The sequence below is a fragment of the Mytilus edulis genome, chromosome 7 (genome assembly GCF_963676685.1).
Source record: "Mytilus edulis chromosome 7, xbMytEdul2.2, whole genome shotgun sequence".
Classification (NCBI taxonomy): domain Eukaryota; kingdom Metazoa; phylum Mollusca; class Bivalvia; order Mytilida; family Mytilidae; genus Mytilus; species Mytilus edulis.
The window spans coordinates 82,051,928-82,074,688 of NC_092350.1; the positions used below are offsets into that span (position 1 = coordinate 82,051,928).

At 32.8% G+C, this 22,761-nt stretch overlaps 1 protein-coding gene across 2 annotated transcripts; it reads right to left on the reverse strand.

The window, feature by feature from the left end:
• Positions 1-4,774: 4,774 nt before the first annotated feature.
• LOC139482380 (CUB and zona pellucida-like domain-containing protein 1) lies at positions 4,775-22,410 on the reverse strand. Of its 2 annotated transcripts, none has more exons than XM_071266242.1 (9): positions 22,024-22,410; positions 16,152-16,249; positions 13,726-13,813; positions 12,608-12,717; positions 11,553-11,708; positions 10,285-10,393; positions 8,594-8,718; positions 8,180-8,338; positions 4,775-7,130 (listed from the first exon to the last, which is right to left on the reverse strand). In XM_071266242.1, the coding sequence occupies exons 2-9, from the start codon at positions 16,186-16,188 to the stop codon at positions 6,550-6,552; spliced, it is 1,365 nt and encodes a 454-aa protein (XP_071122343.1). In that variant the 5' UTR covers positions 16,189-16,249; positions 22,024-22,410; the 3' UTR covers positions 4,775-6,549. The 2 variants fall into 2 exon arrangements, with proteins under 2 accessions (XP_071122343.1, XP_071122344.1); XM_071266243.1 differs by having other exon boundaries at positions 22,162-22,344.
• Positions 22,411-22,761: the final 351 nt, after the last annotated feature.

Below are 22,761 nucleotides of genomic sequence, written 5' to 3' on the forward strand. Positions count from 1 at the left end.
ATTTTCAACAGACAGTCGGCATTTCAATGGGAACCAATTGTGTCCCTCTTTTTGCCGACTTGTATCTTTATTTTACGAGGCTGACTTCATACAGGAACTTCTTAGGAAGAAAGATAAGAAGTAAGCAATATCCTTTAACTCTACTTCCGCCATAAAGAAGATGTTCTTTCACTAAATAATACAAAAGTTAGTGACTATGTTGAACGTATCTACTACATCGAACTAGAGATAAATAATATTACAGATACAGTTAAGTTGGCCTCATATCTAACTTACATCTAGAAATTGGCAATGAGGGTTGGTTGAACACAAATCTTTTAGGACAAAACAGATGATTTCAACTTTTCAATTGTGAACTTTCCATTTCAAGTAGCACCTGCATACGGGTCATATTATCTCCCAGTTGTCACAACTTGATACGATATTCTCGTGCTTGCATTTCGTATCATGATTTTCTTGATAGAGGGGTGTTGCTCACAAGGAAGCTATTCAACGAAGAGTTCCAAATGGTGAAGTTGGAATCATCACTTCGTTATCTTTACGGACAACACGAGTTGGTTGTCCGTTACAGAATAACCATTTCACAAATGATATCGGATATGTTTCTTACGTCGTAACCACAATCTTCTTCCTTTCATGAATGTGACCTTCCGTATTTACTATTTACTGGATTTATTTTAACATGAGCAAAACGACGGGTGCCACATGTGGAGCAGGATCTGCTTACCCTTCCGGAGCACCTGAGATCACCCCTAGTTTTTTCTGGTGTTCATGTTGCTTGTTCTTTAGTTTTCTATGTTGTGTCATGTGTAATATTGTTTGTCTGTTTGTCTTTTTCATATTTTCCATGGCGTTGTCAGTTTATTTTCGATTTATGGGTTTGACTGTCCCTCTGGTATCTTTCGTCCCTCGTATACATATCCAGGTATATATATATTTCCTCAATTTAGTTGAAAACTTTTACCCTTATAAAGATATCACATTTTTAGGAAAATATATATGTATTATGAATAAAAAATAAAATCACAAAAAAAAACTGAGCTCTGAAGAAAATTCAAAACAGAAAGTCCGTAATCAAATGGCAAAATCTCAAGCACATCAAACGAATGGATAAAAACTGTCAAATTCCTGACTTGGTACAGGTGTTTTCTTATGTAAAAAATGATGGGTTGAACCTGGTTTTATAGCTAGATAAACCTGTCATGTTTTGCATCATATTCCAATATATTGAGAACGATGTGTGGACAAAACAAACAGTCGAAAAGGTAAAAATGTAAAAAAAAAAAAAAAGGATACTGCAGTCAACATTATTTTATAATCTTAACTAATATAAAAACAAACAATATGTAAAAGAGAAGCACAAAAATATACATTCCAAATTTAACAACCTCTATCATTGCTTTTCGTCGAGCCTTCGACTTAAGTCGAAGAAGCGAGACATAGCGATCCTACATTCTGTCGTTGGCATCGTCGACGTTATCGTCTGAGCCACTCGTCCACTAATATTCACTCTTTGGCTTAAGTTTTTTGAAATTTTAAGGTAGATCATTAGTATATATTTTTTGAGACAGAATTTTCTTATAATTTGCCAGAACTATGCTCTTTTAAAAAATTTATTAAAAAGTATGGGTCTCCGTGCAATTTTTAACCTATGAGTCGTTGAAAATTGCCAACATTTGGTTAGTTTGTTCATGAAAAAGCACATGAGTGTGCATAAAAAAATTCTATGAGATAGAATTTTGAAATAAATGGTGAGAAGATAGGTTTGATAATGTATTTTAAGAAAATGAAAATAAACCTGCCGTCACCGAACTTGTTTTTCTGCTATAAGCTCATTTGAAAAAAAAGATTTAAAAAAAAAAAATGAAATTTGTTGAAATATTTGGTATAATCCAGTTAATTACCAAGTTTACTTTTATATAGAACAAAAACAGTCTTACCATTGAAATGCACACCTGTCTCCAAATTTGCAGATATAGGCAAATAACTATAGACCGATTTTGTACTGTGATTGTATAATCCAAGGTGGCGGTATAACATGAATCTACCTTAATAACTTTCTTAAACTATCCTGGATTTGTACCAAACTTGGACTGAAGCTTGTTTATCCAGAAGTAAATTTTGTACAAAAAAAATTTCATTTTCTGTGTATTTTACTTATAAATTCACTTAGATTTTCTGCTGGGACACAATACATTAACATTGACAGAAGCTTGTCTATGATTCAAAACTAGTATCTAGAAGCAAATTTTGTTATTTTTTTACCTGTTTATCTGTATTTTTCTTATAAATGAACTTTTTCTTTTAGTTAACATTACATGTACATACAGTCTGATGGTCAAGTTTAAAAAAAAATTAGATTGATAATCTATCCTGGATTTTTACCAAACTTGGACAGAAGCTTCTTTCAATCAAAATATAGTATCGAGAGGAATATTTATTTTTTCTTCTCATATTTTTTCAGCCAGCGATTAACAACAAAAGTAGGCGATACACTGGGTTCCGCGCAACCCTCACATACTTGTTTTATTATTTTCTCATTTTATTTATCTATGTTTGTTAAATCTAACGATAAATAATTGAATAGTTTTAAGTTCTGGGACCGAATCTTTAACTGACAGGAACATTGTCAGTTTAACATGAACTGTATCGTAGTATGGTGCGTTTGATGTACATTAATTATTTGATTAGCATTATTTGATTGTACATGTAACACAGGTAGAAAAGACTTTTTTTTCGTTCAAAGTAAGAACATAATATAGTCTATTATTTGCTTAGGCATAACCTCTGCAGAATCTAAATTAGAAGTTTCCCTTGTCAATTATGTATGGAAGAAACACAAAAGGGACAAATTACATTTCCTTATTTTTGGTATGATACATTCCATCCATCGTTTCAAGTGAGGAATATTTCCCCCAAAATAGTTCTCACATTTCCAGTGCGAAATATTTTTTCACACTGAAAAAAAAACATTTTGCGTTTGAACGCCCATCCTGACATGTCGGACAATAACTTGAGAACGCTTTAACTAATTTGCATGAATCTTTGGTGAGCTGTTTATATCTATTGATGTGTTTACATACACTTTTTTTAAAATAAATTTTAGGGTTTTTATTCTTTAAAAAAAGTTTGTTTTCTAGTTTTCGGAAAATAGCTTAAAAATGCATTGGGCAGTTTTCGTGCAACTTGGGTGAATAATTTATTAATTTTGATGTGATCTCCCTCTCGTTTTTTTCGAATTTTTTGGTTTTATTTCTTAGAAAAAAGGTAATATTCCAGTTTCAGACAATAACTCAAAAATGCTTTGACCAGTTTCATGTTACTTTGGTAAACTGTTTCTATCTATTAACATGAGCTTGCGATTAGTATAGCTTTTATATTTTACATTTTCAAGTAATAGAATTTCATTCATAAACAGGGGTTATTTTCGAGTTTTCAGACAATACCCTTTAAGTGCTCAGAAGAGTTTTTATTACTCTTTGGTGACTGATTTATATCTATTAAGATAATTAGCTCCCTTTATTGTTTTTTTTATATAAATTTCAGATATGACATTGATTAGTTATAGAAGTTTTATCTTTAAAAACGCGATTGGCGTATCATGCGTTAATGGCGTAGCTGTTTATCATGCAAGTTGTTGTTGGTTTTAGTTGCACTTCAGTGTCCCTGTTGTTTCTTTATTTTCGTCTTTCATTTGATGTGTTTCCCTTAGATGTGGTGTGTTACCCGGATTTGTTTTCTCTCTCAATCGTTGTATGACTTTTGAATACCGGTAAACTACTGTTATTTAGTATGATATATTTGGGTATATATTTGACATTTCCAGTGAGAAATATTTCCTTTAGAACATAGCGGAGGGCTGTAAAGTATTTCGTTAATACTGCTTTGGATAAGTATCAAAACTAGCTAAAATACAAAACACGATTTTCTTTATATTGTCCAGACTTTTAACTCAGGTTCTGATCAAGATGACCGTTTCAGTTGGTGTTTATTTTGTTCACTCATTATTTTAATTATTAAACGTATTTTATGAGACTTTCATACAAACGAGAGTTTTAGCTAGCTATAAAACCATGTTTAATCCACCATTTTTGACATAAGGAATATAACAGTTGTTTTCCATTCGTTTGATGGGTTTGAGGTTTTTGTTTTTTGATAATTTGAAAGTACTTTCCGATTTGAATTTCCCTTGGACCTTGGTTATTCTCTAACTTTACTTTCTATCAGCTATTTTTGTTAATAAAGTATTGAAATTGGAGTTTAATTATCCTTCTATAAATCAAATGTTTCTACAAACGTAGATGTTTTTAGTAAAGAAATTCGATACCAGTTATAATGACATACATTTTATTTATCAAACTCTATGATATATATACACACATTACGTTTGGAAGTTTGGCTGTACCATTAGAAACCTTAATACATTTTTTAACGTTGGTCATTGGTATATATTTCCTCAGATACAGAATTTTCTTATATTTTTCCATGCGTTTTTTTCAAAAATATAGTACAAAGTATTGAGCGAAATAACGTTGATTTATATGTATTTCATCAAGAATTTATAGTCAAAAGTAAAAACACAAAAATACTGAACAACAATAAAGAGTACCTTGCTTTACGTTCATTTAATTGGTCCACCCTGTTCGTCAAACAGAAACACTTCCTTCAACACGGATTGACGAAAGAGACCAAGGTAGCAATATCTCATACAACAAACAAGTGACTATTGAACGATTATACACTAAGCATGATAAGATACGAAAACAAAATACAATAAAAATATTTCTTTAATTGACTAAAAGTATAGGAATTACAGAGTGCAAACACAACAAGAACCATATTAATGACAGCAAATCAAAAATACTCTGTTCAATATAATACCAACTTCTGGGTATTTCATAACAAGAAATGATAACAGAGATTTCGAAAAAGATTAGGCTAATGCCGCTACAACACAGCACTCGCACCAGCAAAATGGAAAAGGATTTATATTAGTTGCAAAACTTGTTTCCCAATCCACTATAAATAAATATGTTTAAACTAACAGAGAAAGGAATTTACAATACAATTGTTAACACTGTAATTACAGATGATTAAAATATAATAAATAACTACAAGAAGATGGAAACAAACTATAGCACTATATAAGAGATTTATTTTTGTTTGTTAAAATATTCTGCATGGCTGTATATGACACGCATTTGTTTATATATATCCATAAGTTGTAGGGCTTCAAATATTAAGACATTTATAAAAAAAAAATCTTCAAATGATAAAGGCACAGTTAAGGCATAACACATGTTGTTTATCTAATTCATATTGGTGCAACTATAAATTTATGCGTGTTCTTTTAAAACATTTTTAAATACTGAACAGAAAAAAACATGACTTTGTGCTTTGGGAATTTTGATGATGAAATGTGCAGTCTCCCTTCCAATTCAATAATTCAAATAGGAATGATAGAAATTAAAACATAATACCGGGTTTAACCCACCATATATTTGTTTCTCTACAGAAACTGCCTGCATACAGTTGAGAATATGGCAGTTATTCCCCAATTCCCCCTGCTGGATGTTAAGTTTAAATTTTGCTGTTTTCAATTTTTATGAACCTCTCCTTTTTCAATTTACCTTGGAGTTCAGTGTTATTGTTCAAACTTTCTTTACCCAAATTACGTCAAAATACCAATGAATAATAATGATATTTGACATTAACGATAAGAGATTGACGTACTGTTTAATATATCAGTTGTTTCAAGGATGAAATAGACCAAATGTTTTTGTTCATAGATTATTTACAGGTCTTAGTGAACGAAATAGAAAATATCAGATGCTTATCATTCAAATCACAAAATCACAAGGAGTACAGACAAAAGCCAAAATCATTGGAACACAGTTTTGTTTTAGGTTTTCATTGAAAACGTTTTTGAACATTTGACATAGAACAAACAAACTTGTATCAATGTATGGTTAAACGAGTCTCTATCCCTGGTCAATACAAGAGCTGTCAATCAGTTAAGACAAGGAGAATATCGTTCATTTTTACCATGGGTTCATTAAACGAATAGTCCAATCGAACAATGCTTGTCCAACATGGGTACTATATTCCCAAACAATAGTTATACTCTGTGTAATCTTCCTTGCTCAAACGACTAATAAAGTACAAAAATAACATATATTCTTTGGACGGAAATACGTACATAGTTACATTTCTATATTTTATAATGAAGTCACTATTTAGCCATATAGTTTCAGTGGTTATTTATTTTTAACACAATTAAAAACAATTGTTTAATCTGCGTAACATATGATTTTGGAATATTTTGTTTGTTTGTCGATGATTGAAAACAAACGTGATGATAGTCATTTTAAAGAATATACAACTCTATGTTTCGCCAAATATGGACAGGAACACATCTATGGAGACTCAGATATCCATATGTTAAAGGGAGAGAACCAGCCTACCTTTCAATAAACATACGGGTTTCTGAATCCCCATTGTGTCAGAGCGAAACAGACAAGGGACAGGGAACCAGTACATTTGAATGATTTAGCTAGAGTTGTATGGTGGTGGAGGGACCGTTTCTACGTTCGTCAGACCATCACTGGCCTTATTGCTATCGTGTATGGGTGACGCATGAGCAACACTGACAGTATTTCCTTGATCTTCAAGTTTAAAATCAGGAGAACCCGGATAAGGGGGCGGGGCATTAGTATCTGCTGGGGGTGCTGATGGTTGTTCCGAATGGCGAAAAAGAGTACTATAAGATGGCGGCTGGAACATTCCATCTTCAAAAACCAAACCAGCTCCTGACGACTGTGACGTTGAAATCTCAAATGTGGAGACTCGGCTATCGTGCTCCGTGGTATTGCTCAGGTACCGAGTCATTTCCGAATGAATAGATTGCGCTGTCATCATTCTGGCTAATCTTGATCCAAGTGGACCTCTTCGGACTTGAGCTTCAAGAACTGCTCTCCGGTTACGAAGATGGTCTTGGTTTGGACGAACTTTTGGTTTCTTGAAACAGCGCATGTATAACTTAGCTGATGCAAGTAAAAATATGACAACTATACAGGCAGCTATCAATCCAATCAAAATGGCATGAAGTGCACTTGAATCGCCCTTTGATTCTGAAATGTGGAAAGAATTTGAAATTAAAATATATATTTATAAATATAAGAGGCGTTACTTTTGTTTTTTTGGTCTCTGGTGCAGAGTTGTCTCATTGTTAATCATACCACTTTCAATTATATATTCTAACACATTTGTTTAGGATCTCTCAATCATTTCCATATAAAGTGAGATAGGTCACACCCCTAATTTGAAATAATTCCTAGTAAAAAGTTCACTGTATGCTGAGCAATTATACTATGTTTCAAAATTAGGAGACCATAAATTACAAAAAAAAAACCCAAACTTAAAGGTTAAACTAGACGTAAAATACTTTGTCATCTGTTTTCGTATAGTCGAGCCCATTTCTAAGTAGCTTTTTATTACTTTGCCTACTGGCAATCGAAAACATATATGCAGAGGTAAGTGATATAACCTTAGACATATACGAGTGGATCCACAAAAGTATGCATACATTAAACCAAAATAATAAAAATGGCGGGAGTATACCAAAGTTTTACACTTGAAGGTCAGTGCTCAGCTGTTGTTCATTCGTTTGATGTCTTTTATCATTTGATTTTGCCATTTTGTTACAGACTTTCCGTCCTGAATTAAGTGTATTAAATAAACAGACAACTCCATGACAACAAAAACAAACATCAATTAAAACATAGAATACTTGATATTGAGCAGAAGACATTGGTGCTTTCCTTTTCGAATCATCAAGTTATAAGTCCTCTATTTTGCACATAAGTGGCTGTGTATTCATTCATCCCACAAAGTCAAACCGAGGCTCCTATATGTGTTTCAGTCTTAGTTCATTATTTGTTTTAGTGTGACGTCCTAGTACACATTGTTTGGGTGTACGCTCAAGCCCGTCAGTCAAATGTTCTCGATGTATTTGAAGAACCATTGGTGGGCTTCTTCAGTATTATGCTCTTTGGTTAGGTTGTTGTCTCTTTGACAAATTACATATTTTGTTTTACAAGTTTATTAAGGAGACAAATACGAATTATTATCGATCATATCAGTGAACGCATACATTAATCAAACAACTTTAATTCAATACCTTCAACTGTGCCTAAGTAGAAACGAAGTTTGAAACCTTTTCCTGTTCTATCAGTATCAGACTGGAATCTGATCAGGGAATATTTGTTTCCTGTAAGGGTCCAAGATCCTTTTCTATCGTTACATAACTTTGCTTTCTCCTTGTCGTATGAACACTTCCCTGTAATACAACAATTTTATAATTAAAATATGATTTAACATGTAAATGTTAGAAGATATCGGTTTGAACTTTTTACACAAAAGTCACGAAACCACAAATATTTAAAAATAGACTTTTGTATTTTGTCTTTTCGTCGTTTTGTTTTTGTTTTCTAACATGGTTTGATGGTATCTCTTTGTCTTACATTTTCCAATACTTTTTCTGTTTTAGTTGTTAAAAAGTCACAAAAAAATACATTTTTATTAAAGTTTTTACCGTCATAAACAGCGAGGTAATCATATCCACAGTGATGACTGTCTTCAATATCCATATCTTCAACAACAATAGCTAGAGGTGTGGAGGCACTAGGCTTAATAATAACCCACTCCTCTTTATCATCTCTGTAATATATAAAAATACATTCACAACAATAGCCAGAGGTGTGGAGGAACTAGGCTTAATAATAACCCACTCTTCTTTATCATCTCTGTAATAGATAAAAAATACATTCACAACAATAGCCAGAGGTGTGGAGGAACTAGGCTTAATAATAACCCACTCTTCTTTATCATCTCTGTAATAGATAAAAATAGATTCACAACAATAGCCAGAGGTGTGGAGGAACTAGGCTTAAGAATAACCCACTCTTCTTTATCATCTCTGTAATAGATAAAAAATACATTCACAACAATAGCTAGAGGTGTGGAGGAACTATGCTTAAGAATAACCCACTCCTCTTTATCATCTCTGTAATAGATAAACGTGTTTAACAACAATAACCAGAGGTGTGGAGGAACTAGGCTTAATAATAACCCACTCCTCTTTATCATCTCTGTAATAGATAAGCGTGATTAACAACAATAGCTAGCGGTGTGGAGGCAATAGGCTTAAGAATAACCCACTCCTCTTTATCATCTCTGTAATAGATAAACGTGTTTAACAACAATAACCAAAGGTGTGGAGGCACTAGGCTTAACAAAAACCCACTCTTCTTTATCATCTCTGTAATAGATAGACGTGATGAACAACAATAGTCAGAGGTGTGGAGGAACTAGGCTTAATAATAACCCACTCCTCTTTATCATCTCTGTAATATATAAAAATACATTCACAACAATAGCCAGAGGTGTGGAGGAACTAGGCTTAATAATAACCCACTCTTCTTTATCATCTCTGTAATAGATAAAAAATACATTCACAACAATAGCCAGAGGTGTGGAGGAACTAGGCTTGATAATAACCCACTCTTCTTTATCATCTCTGTAATAGATAAAAATAGATTCACAACAATAGCCAGAGGTGTGGAGGAACTAGGCTTAATAATAACCCACTCTTCTTTATCATCTCTGTAATAGATAAAAAATACATTCACAACAATAGCTAGAGGTGTGGAGGAACTAGGCTTAAGAATAACCCACTCCTCTTTATCATCTCTGTAATAGATAAACGTGTTTAACAACAATAACCAGAGGTGTGGAGGAACTAGGCTTAATAATAACCCACTCCTCTTTATCATCTCTGTAATAGATAAGCGTGATTAACAACAATAGCTAGCGGTGTGGAGGCAATAGGCTTAAGAATAACCCACTCCTCTTTATCATCTCTGTAATAGATAAACGTGTTTAACAACAATAACCAAAGGTGTGGAGGCACTAGGCTTAACAAAAACCCACTCTTCTTTATCATCTCTGTAATATACATAAGATATCCACAGGTTAAAGGAGCACTAACTATGAGTAGATATAGGAAGATGTGGTATGAGTGCAAATGAGACAATTATCCATCCAAGTAACAATGAGATATATAAAAAAGATCAAAATAGTTTTGTTTTGTTTTAGTTCAATCACTAATGAAATGACGACTACGTATGCATAGTAGGGATTCAAGTTACACTATTATGTATCGCAATGAGAACATTCCAAGTTTTTAACAATGACGTCCAATGATAATTAAACAATCAGACTTACTTTGGGTAGTTGTTAGGATAATTCTTAGAGGTGATGACTTGATGTGTTTCGTCAGCTCTAACAAACCGTCGTTGTGGCAATTTGTATCCAGGTTTACAAGAAGGTACATCTAAAATGATAGAATTCATAAATTACATAAGCTGCTTTTCAATATTTTTTTTTTACCTTTTAAGTGTCACTTTTGAGGGTTTTATTTTTAGACGAAACGCTCGTCTGGCATACAAAACTTTAATCCTTGTATCTATGATGAGTAATTAATAAGATAATATAAAACATAAAGTATGAATGTTAAGTTAAAGTCAATCCAAAAATAAAACCAGTAAGGTAAGCGTTAAAGGCCATTTGTATATCCAAATTTATCTGCTAAATCTGATAACATTAAAATCCTTTTGAAGGGATGTCTGCTTTAGATGTTTTTCCTGAACACAGCATTGCAGTTTTAAATGAATATTCAAGGCAACAAATGTAACTTCATGTTTTATGCTTGGGTAGCCATGGCTGACTTATACGTTCTAGAGATAAAGGTCGAACGAACACCAAAAGGATGCGTTTAAAAGATGTTTAAAAAAGGGGTTGTGGCTTAATCTCAGCATTGAGCATCGTTAACGTTCAAACCCGGCGTGCTTAGGCATTTACTAAACCACAAAGTGCAACGGACTGCCTTAATACCTTTGGTTTAAACAACGGAGGTAAGAATTCAAGGAGATTGTATTTATCACTACAGACACACCTGGTGAAAACATAATTATCATTTTTTTATATCCCAGATATCAATTGTGTTTTCAAATATCAAAACCAGTAAATTTATTATACCTATGTATCTTTATGCCATCCTTCGTTATTTTATTTTTATTGCCGCAAACTTTCTTTTAAAATTAACGGGTATACATGACATAATATTTCATTCAAGATGATATGCATACAAAGACACAAACACTATGCATATATACCAGCAATTTCAATTAAATCACGTTATATATATACAGTAGCAATCAGTCCTAAACTCTTTTTCCCTAGAACTATTTCCCCGATACCTTAACAGCAAGGCTGATAAGAGTTGTGCTCCGGCTAGAAAAGTTTTGGAAAAGTGAACAACTCTAAACCAGACCATTTGAAAATAGACCAAACAAATTATGCCGACAGTTTTGAAGAAAGGTTCATGATTCTAACTGTAAACAATAATATAACACGAATATAGTTCAAACAGATAAATATGAATTCTCAAAAACTGTCAATTTAGAAAGTTAGCTATGAGATATAATACATACTTTGGCCATACGATTTGTACGACAGTGTTATTCCAGTTCCAGTGCTTGTACTTCCGGTTTTGAACCACACATGCGCCTTTCCACGACTTGAGACCATAATTTTGATTGATCCATAGCTGCAAAGTTCAGCCAGCAACAGACCATGGGTATCATGTCCTAAAAACATTTTCCAAATATCAGAAGTCATCAAAATACTAAATGCTAAAGCTATTACATACTTTTATTTCAGTATAGGTATCCAACAATTCAATATAGACAGAAAGATATACAGTTTATATAGTTTATAAAATCGGTTTGTTCAGGTATTTCACTTCCAATATTTTATTTTTATATTCTTTACAAACCACAAAAGTAAACAAAACCTTTATACAGTCTTATTCGGATGGGATATAGTTACGATACAGTTGTCAGGTCATTAAGGATTGCATATTTTGGTATTAATATTGATTCACTCATAGGGTCTTTGGATCGAGAATAAACACATTTATTCTAAAACAAGTTGTTGGCATGATACTTTTTGTTCTTCTCATATCCATTATGATGGTATGATACTCAACCTCTAACGGTAGGGAGTGTACTTGATTTTCATATGACGAAGACATAATCTTTCAATTAATTTAATTTAGGCCTTGAGCTGGCATGTCAGTAATAACTAGTAGTCCTTTGTTAATTTATGTATCATAGTCATTTTGCTTAGTTTATTTTATTACTGGTCGGTCTGACATCGGACTCGGACTGCTTTTAAAATGATTTTTGCTGTGACTATTGATATGTGTTTCTTACTTCCACTTTGGCTAGAGGTATAGGGGAGGGTTGACATCTCACAATTTATGTTTAACCCCGCCTTAGTTTTGCGCCTTTCCAAAGTCAGGAGCCTCTGACCTTTGTTAGTCTTGTTAGAGTTTAGTGTGACGCCCGTTTTCACTGAACAAGTACACAATCATATCTAGGGGCCAGCTGAGGACCACCTCCGGGTGCAGGATTTTCTTGCTACGTTGATAACCCGCTGGTTATTATTTTTGAATAATGTTGTAAAGAGCTATAAATAATAGTACCATCATAAATCCGAAGGCTGTCTTCTGCGCATGTCTGTGCTAATGACCACTTTGTGACGTTTATTTCAACATGGTCGGGAGATTCAATTGTCCAATGACAGTCTAAATTCCTGAAAAAAATAAAATATGAAATAAAGCATGCAACCCATGATGCCCAGTTTGAAAACTCTTTCAATCACATGTCAATAATCATGACAAAGGGTTAGATGGAGCGTAATTAAATAATGTATTTCCTATCATAATTTCCTTGATAGAGCGTTGCTGCTCACCAAGAAGCTATAAACAAAGAGTTCGAAATGGTGAAGTTGAAATCATTTCTTCGTTTTACGGACGCCATCACGAGCTTGTTTACCGTTATGGAATATACGTTTCATAGATGATATAGGATGTCGTTACTACAATTCCGTTCCATGCTACGAATTTGACCTACGAATTAGACTATTTACCATGTTTGTGATAACATGAGCAAGACGACGGGTGCCATATGTTAAGCAAAATCATCCATGTCAGTTTATTTTCGATATATGCGTTTGAAAGTCCCTCTGGCATCTTTCGTCCCTCTTTTGGATACATACATATACATGTAATTAATTGAAATGCGTACAATATGCTTATTTCATTTTGTGCTTGTTGTTTGATGATCGCAATTTTTTTAGTTATGTTAATTTTAAAGCAAACAGTTGTGTTTCCGGTTCCATCAAAACCCTTCTCGAAATTGAACTTTTAGGTGAACTCCCCTTTTCACCTTTATTAATCATTAACTTTGGGTTTGTATTGTTTTGTGTGCTACTTTCTCACATCAGAAAAAAATAGCTTTTACGGCATAATATTTATGAATGCATTGTGAATAAGTCCATGAAACTTAGATGATACCCCTGGTTGCATATAACGTTATAAAGGGACATAACTCATTTAAGAGTACCCGCGACGCCAACGAAATCCGAATATGATCTTTATTTTGAAGTGATAAGCAGTGTTTAAAGTTTCATAGTATTTGGTTGAGACAAACTAAAGTTAGAGAACAGACAAAAACGTTGGGACGTACGGGCGCACGGACGAACAAGGGTACAACTGAATGCCCCTGTGGTGACGGCGGTGGCAAACATATGATAGCTTACCTTTCCTTTGATTTTTCTATTACTTTTTCATTTGTATTGGCTGATAGGATTGATAATGATGAACACTGCGCATCAATAGCATCAGGAACTGGAATATAACAAAATTCAGGATAAAAATAAATTTATACGATTCAATATCATATAAGGATAGTCCTGAAATCAATGAAAATGTTTGCCCTAGGCCTTAAGCAACCAACTATCAATCAATCATTTATTATAATTCAAACATTCCCCAATGTGTAAAGATTGTTTTAGAAGGAGGTTATTCTATAATTGTTTTGCGACTGTTTAATTTTAAGAGGTCTTCGCAAATTCGACATAAATAATTCAACACTATTCACAGTTACAAGTATGTACTATATACTTCAATCACTGTTTCCATCCGCATTCAATTACAATTCGTGTAACAAAACAGTCTCATTTTTGTCAACGGGAATGATTGACATTTTGCGAAAAATATTATAAATATGACTTAACGATTGTTTTTAAATGGTAGTGACTATATAGGTTAAATATCAACATTATACATAATTGATTAAAAATTCTTTTCTCAATTAAAAACAAAAGATAAAACCGTTGATTAATCTTTGAAGTTACATATTGAAAACCCAGAATTTAATGCTGAATATATATTCAACCAAGGATAACTCAGAAAAGTCTAACCAGATTAATTCCGATGTGGTTCCCTCTAAGTATCGGTTTTATATGAGTATAGGAAGAGGTAAACAAAAATGAAACATATCTTTAATGTAAAATACATGTATATTATGACTATCTGAACTCATGGTTCTAAGAGTTAAAATTATTCAAACTAATCTTTCTGATTATCATTTTAGTCAATTTCGGTAATTTTATCCCCGATTTTTTTCGATTTATTTCATTTACCTTTTTGCTTTCGGGTCAAATTACACTTGAATGTGTTTTTGATGTGCCGTTATTGGCGTTTATCTTATAAATAATTGTATCAATTGTTTCTAAATGATCTATATTCTATTTTTGGCTTTAATATTGTAGAAACGAAGACATTATTGATTTGAACAATAGCTTTGTTGAGAACATAAGCTATTGAATATTAACTAACAGGTAAATGAACAGTAGAACCTTATAACATCAAATGATTTCTAATATGATCACGTTTAAGTACGCTAGAGTGCTTTCAAATCACGCGAGTTTTCACTTTGAATTCAAATCGGGTTTTACAAATAATATTAAACAATATCGACCAATACGATATCCTCGTTAGGGAAATATCAGTTTATATTATCTTGGATGATGTTGATTTCAAACTAAATTATGCCATATTTTTAAAATTTCAGCATCTTACTTATACACTGTTGAATATCAAAATGGATGTTCTTTAAAAAACGACACCATGCAGTTACGAAATAAGAATATGAGTGAATGGCGTTTGAGACCACTTGCACAATCTAAATATTTTTGATAGTTGTCAGCTTTTGATAAACTTACTAAGGTACCATTCATGTAAATTGAAAACTAAAATAGGTCGATACAAGAAAATTTCAAGAGAACATGAAAAATATAAATAAGACCGGTAGTTTTCTGGTTTGAATTGTTTTACACTATAATTTCAGGGCCTTTTATAGCTGACTGTGCGGTATGTGCTCTGCTCATTGTTGAAGGCCGTATGGTGATCTATATAGTTGTTAATTTCTATGTCATGTTGGTCTCTTGTGAAGAGTTGTCTCATTGGCAATCATACCACAAATTCTTTGGAATGTGTAATTTTTGTAATCATTTAGGTGATGATGAATACTTTTTCCTTCATTGCCAAAATATCAGTTATATCATAAGAAAATTTAATTAAAATCCATCCCCCTAATTTTAACCAGCTTGATTCCAACTATTAAATTCAAGCGTTTTAAGATCTGAATAAAATCGTTTTTTCTAATCAGTAATGTTGTGGGCGTTTTGTTTTGAAATTGTCATTTTAAGACCCATTTGAAAGTTAGCAACAGTGTAGAACAAGAAGATTCATTTTACCTTTATTTAGTCTAAGACATCTTATGGAAAATCTGTTTTGGATAGGATGTTGCACACTGCCATGTTATTCAAAATTACCTACCACCATAAGTACTATTCGCATTAATCTCGACACTATCATTTCGAAAAACGGAAGACGTATCTGTATGTTCCCACCACTAGACCACTTAGACTCACATTGAAAAGATGTTTATCCGTCCTGTTTTCCACGAATGTGACCTACCAAATTAGACTTATCAACATGAGCAACACGACAGGACTGGTGTCACATACAGAGCAGGATCTGCTTATACTTTAGAGCATCCGATATCACTCCCGGTTTTTAGGCGGGGTTCGTATTGCTTAGTCTTTAGACACTCCATAGAAGACTAAGCAATACGAACCCCACCAAAATGAATAAAATGATCGTGATAAAAGTTACTTACCAAAAATCACTAATGTCAATAAGAGTACCAACAACATGAGTGAACAGTTTGGTGTGTCATTGATTTTCTACGCTTGTCGTTTACCAGTAAGTACTCGGCTGCAAGAGAGAGAAACACAATTGAGTACAATACACACTGCAATTCGAAGTACAACCGGAAGATGATTGATTTCATTTCAACACGTGAGATTGTACTGTTCGTCCATCAATATATTTTTTTGCAATTTTAATAAGTTTTTTTCTTGGTTAATTATTATTGACAGAGCTTCCGCCTATCCATGTGAATTTAAGCTTGGTTCAATGGCTGGCTTTCGACGTGTCATAACCCCCACCCTCTGAAAAAAAACCCAAATTGATGAAACAAAAAGCGAAAGGTAAGTATGATCTAACCTACTTTAAATGTCATTTTTAAGCGTTCTGTAGCGGAAAAAAAGGGGGGGGGGATAAAACCCAAGCTTCAATGAATTTTGATATGAATAAATTATACCATCGTATCAATGAATATATTATCATGAGCCGTTAAGCCATCGTGACAATGACATTAAAAAAGGAGGTAACCGTTGTTACAGCTAATGTAAATCGAAACAAAAACACAAGATTAATTGTATGTTAATTAGCTTGAATAAAACAAAAGAGATGTTGTATGATTGTTAACTATCTATCAGAACCAAAAAGACATGCACGTAAGCTACTATATTTAACCGTAATGCCTTCAACAATGACCAAACCAATGCAGCAAAGCAAGCTGTGAAAGGCTCTACGATGAATAAATGTAAATCAATGTGAAAACATCTTGTTCGAGGAAAACAAGCAAAATTTACGATAAAAAAATTAAATAAATAAAAAATATGGCAAGACAGCAAACAACGACGACAACGGAAGTACAAGCTACAGAACGCCTTACACACTATTGACCATAAACAATGGTGTAGCGGATTTTTTTTTACCAACGGTGAAGACCAGTTGAAGATGGAATAAAGGGGCGCACTACATTTGCGCGCATTTGGAGATTAAAATGTTTTATGTTTGCGCGCAGCTTTTGATTACATTTGCGCGCATTTATCTTACAGGTAAACTCAGGTAAAAAAGGGTATATAATAAAATATTAATGATATAAAAATTCATTAAATTTGAAAATATACTTCAATCATATGTTGTTCATATCGTATTCTAAGACAACTTGATATAAAGTGTGCATGCTAAATTCTGTTATAACTTAAGGCATACATGTAACTTCATTGCGAATTTTTCAGGGTGAACAAGTACTTTATTATATATTCCTATATCTAAGTACCCCGAATAGTGATCTTTTTAAAATTTGTAAACAATCTAAGTTAGTTTGTAAAGTTTTGTCAAGTAACGAACATTTGAAGTTTTTTTTTTATATAGCAAATCGGATTGATAGAATATAATGCAACCGACTTATCCTGCTTGTATCCAACGTCTACCTCCTAGTGGGTGAGTAGGTGACTTGGACTTACGGAAAGGATACTTTTACTTAAAAATAATTGAATAAATTTATAGATAAATAAGAGTTATTGCCTAAGCTTACCTGAGTTTACCTGCCAAATAAATGCGCGCAATTGTAATGAGAAGCTGCGCGCAAACGTAATGAGAAGCTGCGCGCAAATGTAATGGCAATGCGCGCAAACGTAATGCACCGGAATAAAGTCCAATGTCCAATAACTTATGAATATTCATGACAACAAATTTTACGATAAATCCAATTGTTGGGCTTTTCAAAATTTAATATGTGATGCAAGTTGATAAATAATAAAACTAATCAATGATTTTAAGTGGTATATAACTTATTGATACCATTTATCTAATTTGGCTTTCGGTTGGTAAACAAAATAATGTTTAAACACCGTATTTTCTAATTGATTTGATCGGTATCACAGCAAATTAAACTGAAAAACTCCAAACCAAATTAACATTATTTGTGTTGTCAATACGAGGTCTTAGTAATATGTTCAGAAACAAATAGAAATGGCAAGAATAATTAATGTCCATATGTTTTATTTGACGTCATTTTAATGTAATAATGTATATGAAGTAGAAGATATTATATGAGCCATTCTAACATGACGTCCTTCAAACGCTTTGAGTACACACCCGTGGTAAAATATGAATATATTGCCAGTGCTGTTCCGATTGCACTCCCACGTCATATGCTTTTTTATGAATGAGATACCCGACGTCATAGAACAATGACGTTAGAATGTAAGCATTTTACGGGAAAATACACGCTTGTGAATCCGAAAATCATCACAAGGAAACATACACAAATGATGCTAAAATGTGGCAAAAGCCCTTTATTGTACATCATATAAGACATATAAATAAATTATCATTCAAATTCATCCAAAACTGTCTAAATACATTATTTTAAATAGTTTAAGCATGTCACTAATGCAGTTTGCTCCGTTCTTTTACGCCATTATTTGGTCCTTGAAATTGTAATAAATATTAATTGGTTTATCCTTCGTAAAATGTGTTTATCTTATTGAAAATTAATCAAATGATGTAGTCTATTAAGGTGGTACCTAACACTTTAACTAAAATTAATTTGACTCGTTTAATTTTCTTAAAATTTCGACGAAGTATTTAGTTTGACTCTTTGACAAAAATATAAAAATTTCAAAAAAATTGAACCAACCGTTTAATCAGAAAAATTACACTGGTTATATAGCAGTTTGACAAACACTTATTTTGATCATTGAGAAGCTTAATATTCACTTATAAACACAACGTCATTAAAACGTTCTGCTGATTTTACAGAGTTATCTCCCTGTAGTGTTAGGTACCACCTTAATTGATTGCTTTAAAAAAATCTAACTAAGTCCTTGTATTTTTTTCATAGTTTCGGAAAGAAACAAGGTGCCATTGTAATGTATATCTAAAAATCTAGAGAGAATCATTTTCTACCAAATTTCATAAACTTACATCTGAAAAACAGACACGGACCTCGCGTGTTGTTTGTTTTTCCTGCTTTTTAAATTCTTTTTAATTTACACTATCAATTTATAAAATTCTTAAACATATAAAAAAGAAGATGTGGTATAATTGCCAATGAGACAACTGTTCACAAGAGACCGAAATTTACAACTATAGGTCACCGTATGACCTTGAACAATGAACAAAGCCCATACCGCATTGCTTGTTATTTTGAAACAAATTAGAGACCCTTCCTAGCTTGCTGTTCGGTGTGTGCCAATGCTTTATGTTGAAGGCCGTACTATGAGGTATGGACTTTGCTTATCGTTGAAGGCCATGCAATTACCTATATATACAGCTGTACATTTCTGTTTCACTTTGTCTCGTGTTGAGAGTTGTCTCATTGTCAATCTTACCACATCTTCTGTGTGTGTTTTTTTTTATATTTTAGACCCTTCTTGTGTTTTCACGGATAATAAATCCTTGGCTCCAATATGAAAAAGGGATATTATAAAATGCTGACACATTCATCGTTTTCATTCCCAATTATATATTATGGCGGTTTGTATACAATAAAGCCTGTGTGTACAAGTTTGCCACTTTGCGTCAGAGGCGTGTTATGGATTTCTTTAGTTAAGTAATTGTGGGTTAATAGATTCATACATACAAAGGCTGTAAATGCAACATCACTATGATAATTAGTAGAAAGAAATAAAGTCAACACATCACTCCTACATCATGTTTGATTCAAAATATATGTATTTTAAGAGGGTCGTTTGAATTGTTTTACATTGTCTTATCGGGGCCTTTTATAGCTGACTATGCGGTATGGGCTTTGCGCATTGTTTTAAGAGGGTTGTATATACATGAATCATTAGTTGCTTCTTGACTTCTTGTAATTCTTAACTGTTGTGTTAATATTTTTTTTTTTTTGTGTTTTGTGCTTGACTCATAAGGGTGTAGTTTGCTGCGAATAATATGGTTATTATTATTTTAAGGGCCATTAGCTACCGTACCGATTAGTCAACAGTGAAAATACGATTCTTGTTATTTCTAGTATTCATTAAAGGGGGAATTGGAAATAATATTTCGTTATAAGCAGTCGGTTTGGCCCAAATTTTCCAGAATTAGCTAAAAAAAACATCGCTTAATGACTATGCATTATTGACTTGGACGTAAAAAATTTAATTTCATTGAATCAATATTTTTCTGGCCTTCTGGAAATGGATTACGCATAAGCTAAATGCAGTGATAGAATGATGTATTACCATTGAAAGTAAAACAAGGATGAACCATTTAGTTGACTGTTTCGACCAAGAAAAATAAATTCTTATACAGGTAAGGGAGCTACCATTTGATTTTTATGGGGGGGCTAGGATGAAATTTGAAAAAAATAGGCAGGACAGGAGTTTTGAGTTAAAAAAAAGGCAGGATGAGACACTTGCAAAAAAAAAAAAGTCAGGACTACAATTTAGGTAATAAAAAGTCAGGATAAACTAAAAAAAAAAAGCAGGACCGAACAGAGTGAAAAATAAAAAGGCAGGACAGAGATTACAGCTAAAAAAAAATGCAGGACAAAATTTTTCATCCTAGCCCCCCCATAAAAATCAAATGGTAGCTCCCTAAAACGACGATTTATATATTTTTAAACCTATAATATGAAATCAAATACCTAATACAATTCAATTGTACGTGTCCGCTCGCTCGCTCTCTATCTATAAGATTGAGAATGGAAATAGGGATTATGTCAAAGAGACAAAAACCCTACCAAAGAGCAGACAACAGCCAAAAAGCCACCAATGTATGTTTATATTCAAGTTTACATAGGATTTATCTGGCCGTCGGAAGTGTTCGGATTTCATCTCAATGGTGTAATAGTACATAATTATTTTAGTCTAAACGCTATCTATATTATAGATAGCGTTTAGACTAAAATACACAAAGTATGCTGATACATAGTATCGAGTCCATGCATTGTTAATTGTTTATTTTAAACTTTTCGTAAGTTTGATATACGTTTTAGTTTGTAAAATCGGTGAAAATGAATTTGACTGCAAATAATCATTTCAAGTCAAATACAAAATATAAATGAACTCATGTCATTGATTCATTTTTCTCCGGTTAATTATCTCCCCTTATATTTTTTTTACAACTGTTCAACTTATATCGTATAATATTAGATTCTTAAACCTCAGACAAGATCTCTCCAGGCATTTATATTGTTCTTTTAAAAATGAGGCTATATGAAAATAAGAAGATCTGGTAGGATTGCCAACGAGACAAATCTCCGCGAGAGACCATTTGTCGTAGAAGCTTAGCAACTATAAGTAACTATACGACCTTCAACAATGAGCAAAACTCATACCACACAGCAAGCTACAAAAGGTAACAAAAAGACATATTTAAAACAACGTAAACGAAAAGCTAACGAACATAATATTGAAATAGATTACAAAACCCCAATAACGAGATATCAAGAGTTATATCTTTTTTTAAACTAAAGGTTTGCCGAGTGTATCAAATAAATAAAAAATATTGCAATTTAATCCCACGAGATTCAGTGGTGGAATTCTTGTACGTTCTCTGTCAATGATCTACAATAAATGTGTTTTCTTTCAGTTTGTCCTTAAATGTCCTTGATGTCATGATTAAACGAAATCAGAGGACAAGAAGAAAATGAGACGTCAGAATTATACCTTAACCAATTATAATCTGCTAGAAAGCGACCAACACGCTGGTTTTCAAAGCAAAACCAATTCGGTCCAAGAAAATAAAAATCGACAAATCGAAAGTAACACTTTTTAGTCATTATGATTATTTAACAAATATTATACAATTGTAACATTATTTTTCTTCTTCCAGAACCAGTAGAATGTATACATACGTGTACATTTCATCGTTCACGTGCGTCTTCAAGTAGCGTAAAACATATTTACCTTTTATATTTCAAATACTGTTGTATCCACCATTAAACTACGTGTTAATATGGCACTTAAACGGGATAATCCAAAGACAGCAATTTGCTTCCATTTAATTATTGAACAATCGTATCGATTTGTCAACCGTATACTTACGTGAAAGGAATTACCATGGCAACCAATCAACATATATCTGAACTGATGGCATTTAAAACACCTGAAACTAAATCATTTTAAAATCGGCATCTTTCATTGATCAAATGAGGTTTTATTAATTTTCTTTTGTCAATTTCATAAACTACCCATTTGATATGATATTAAGTGTTAGAAATCTATTTCATTCCAACGAGATATTAATATTTTATCGATAGCACAAAAGTTGTCTTATTTAGCATTGAAACTATTGAGTAATTTATCAGACGACATACTATTTATGTTCTTTTCAGTTTAAAGTGTGTCAAATAGAGTATACTTGATAGAAACCTACCTGCAAGCTATTCCAATATTTCTACAAAAAAATTACGTAATCTTAAACATCCAGCGACAAGTATCACATATATTTGAGAATGAAAATGGGGAAAAAGAGACAACAACCCGACCAAAGAGCAGATAACGTACTAAGACCGCCAATTATAGTCATAGTAGGGGTATCGTGCCTCTAAACAAAAATGTGTACTTAGTCAATGAAAATAAAACTCATAGTTTCAAGTGCAGTCCGTGCATTAGAAACTTTCCCACATTCTTTATAAACGATAC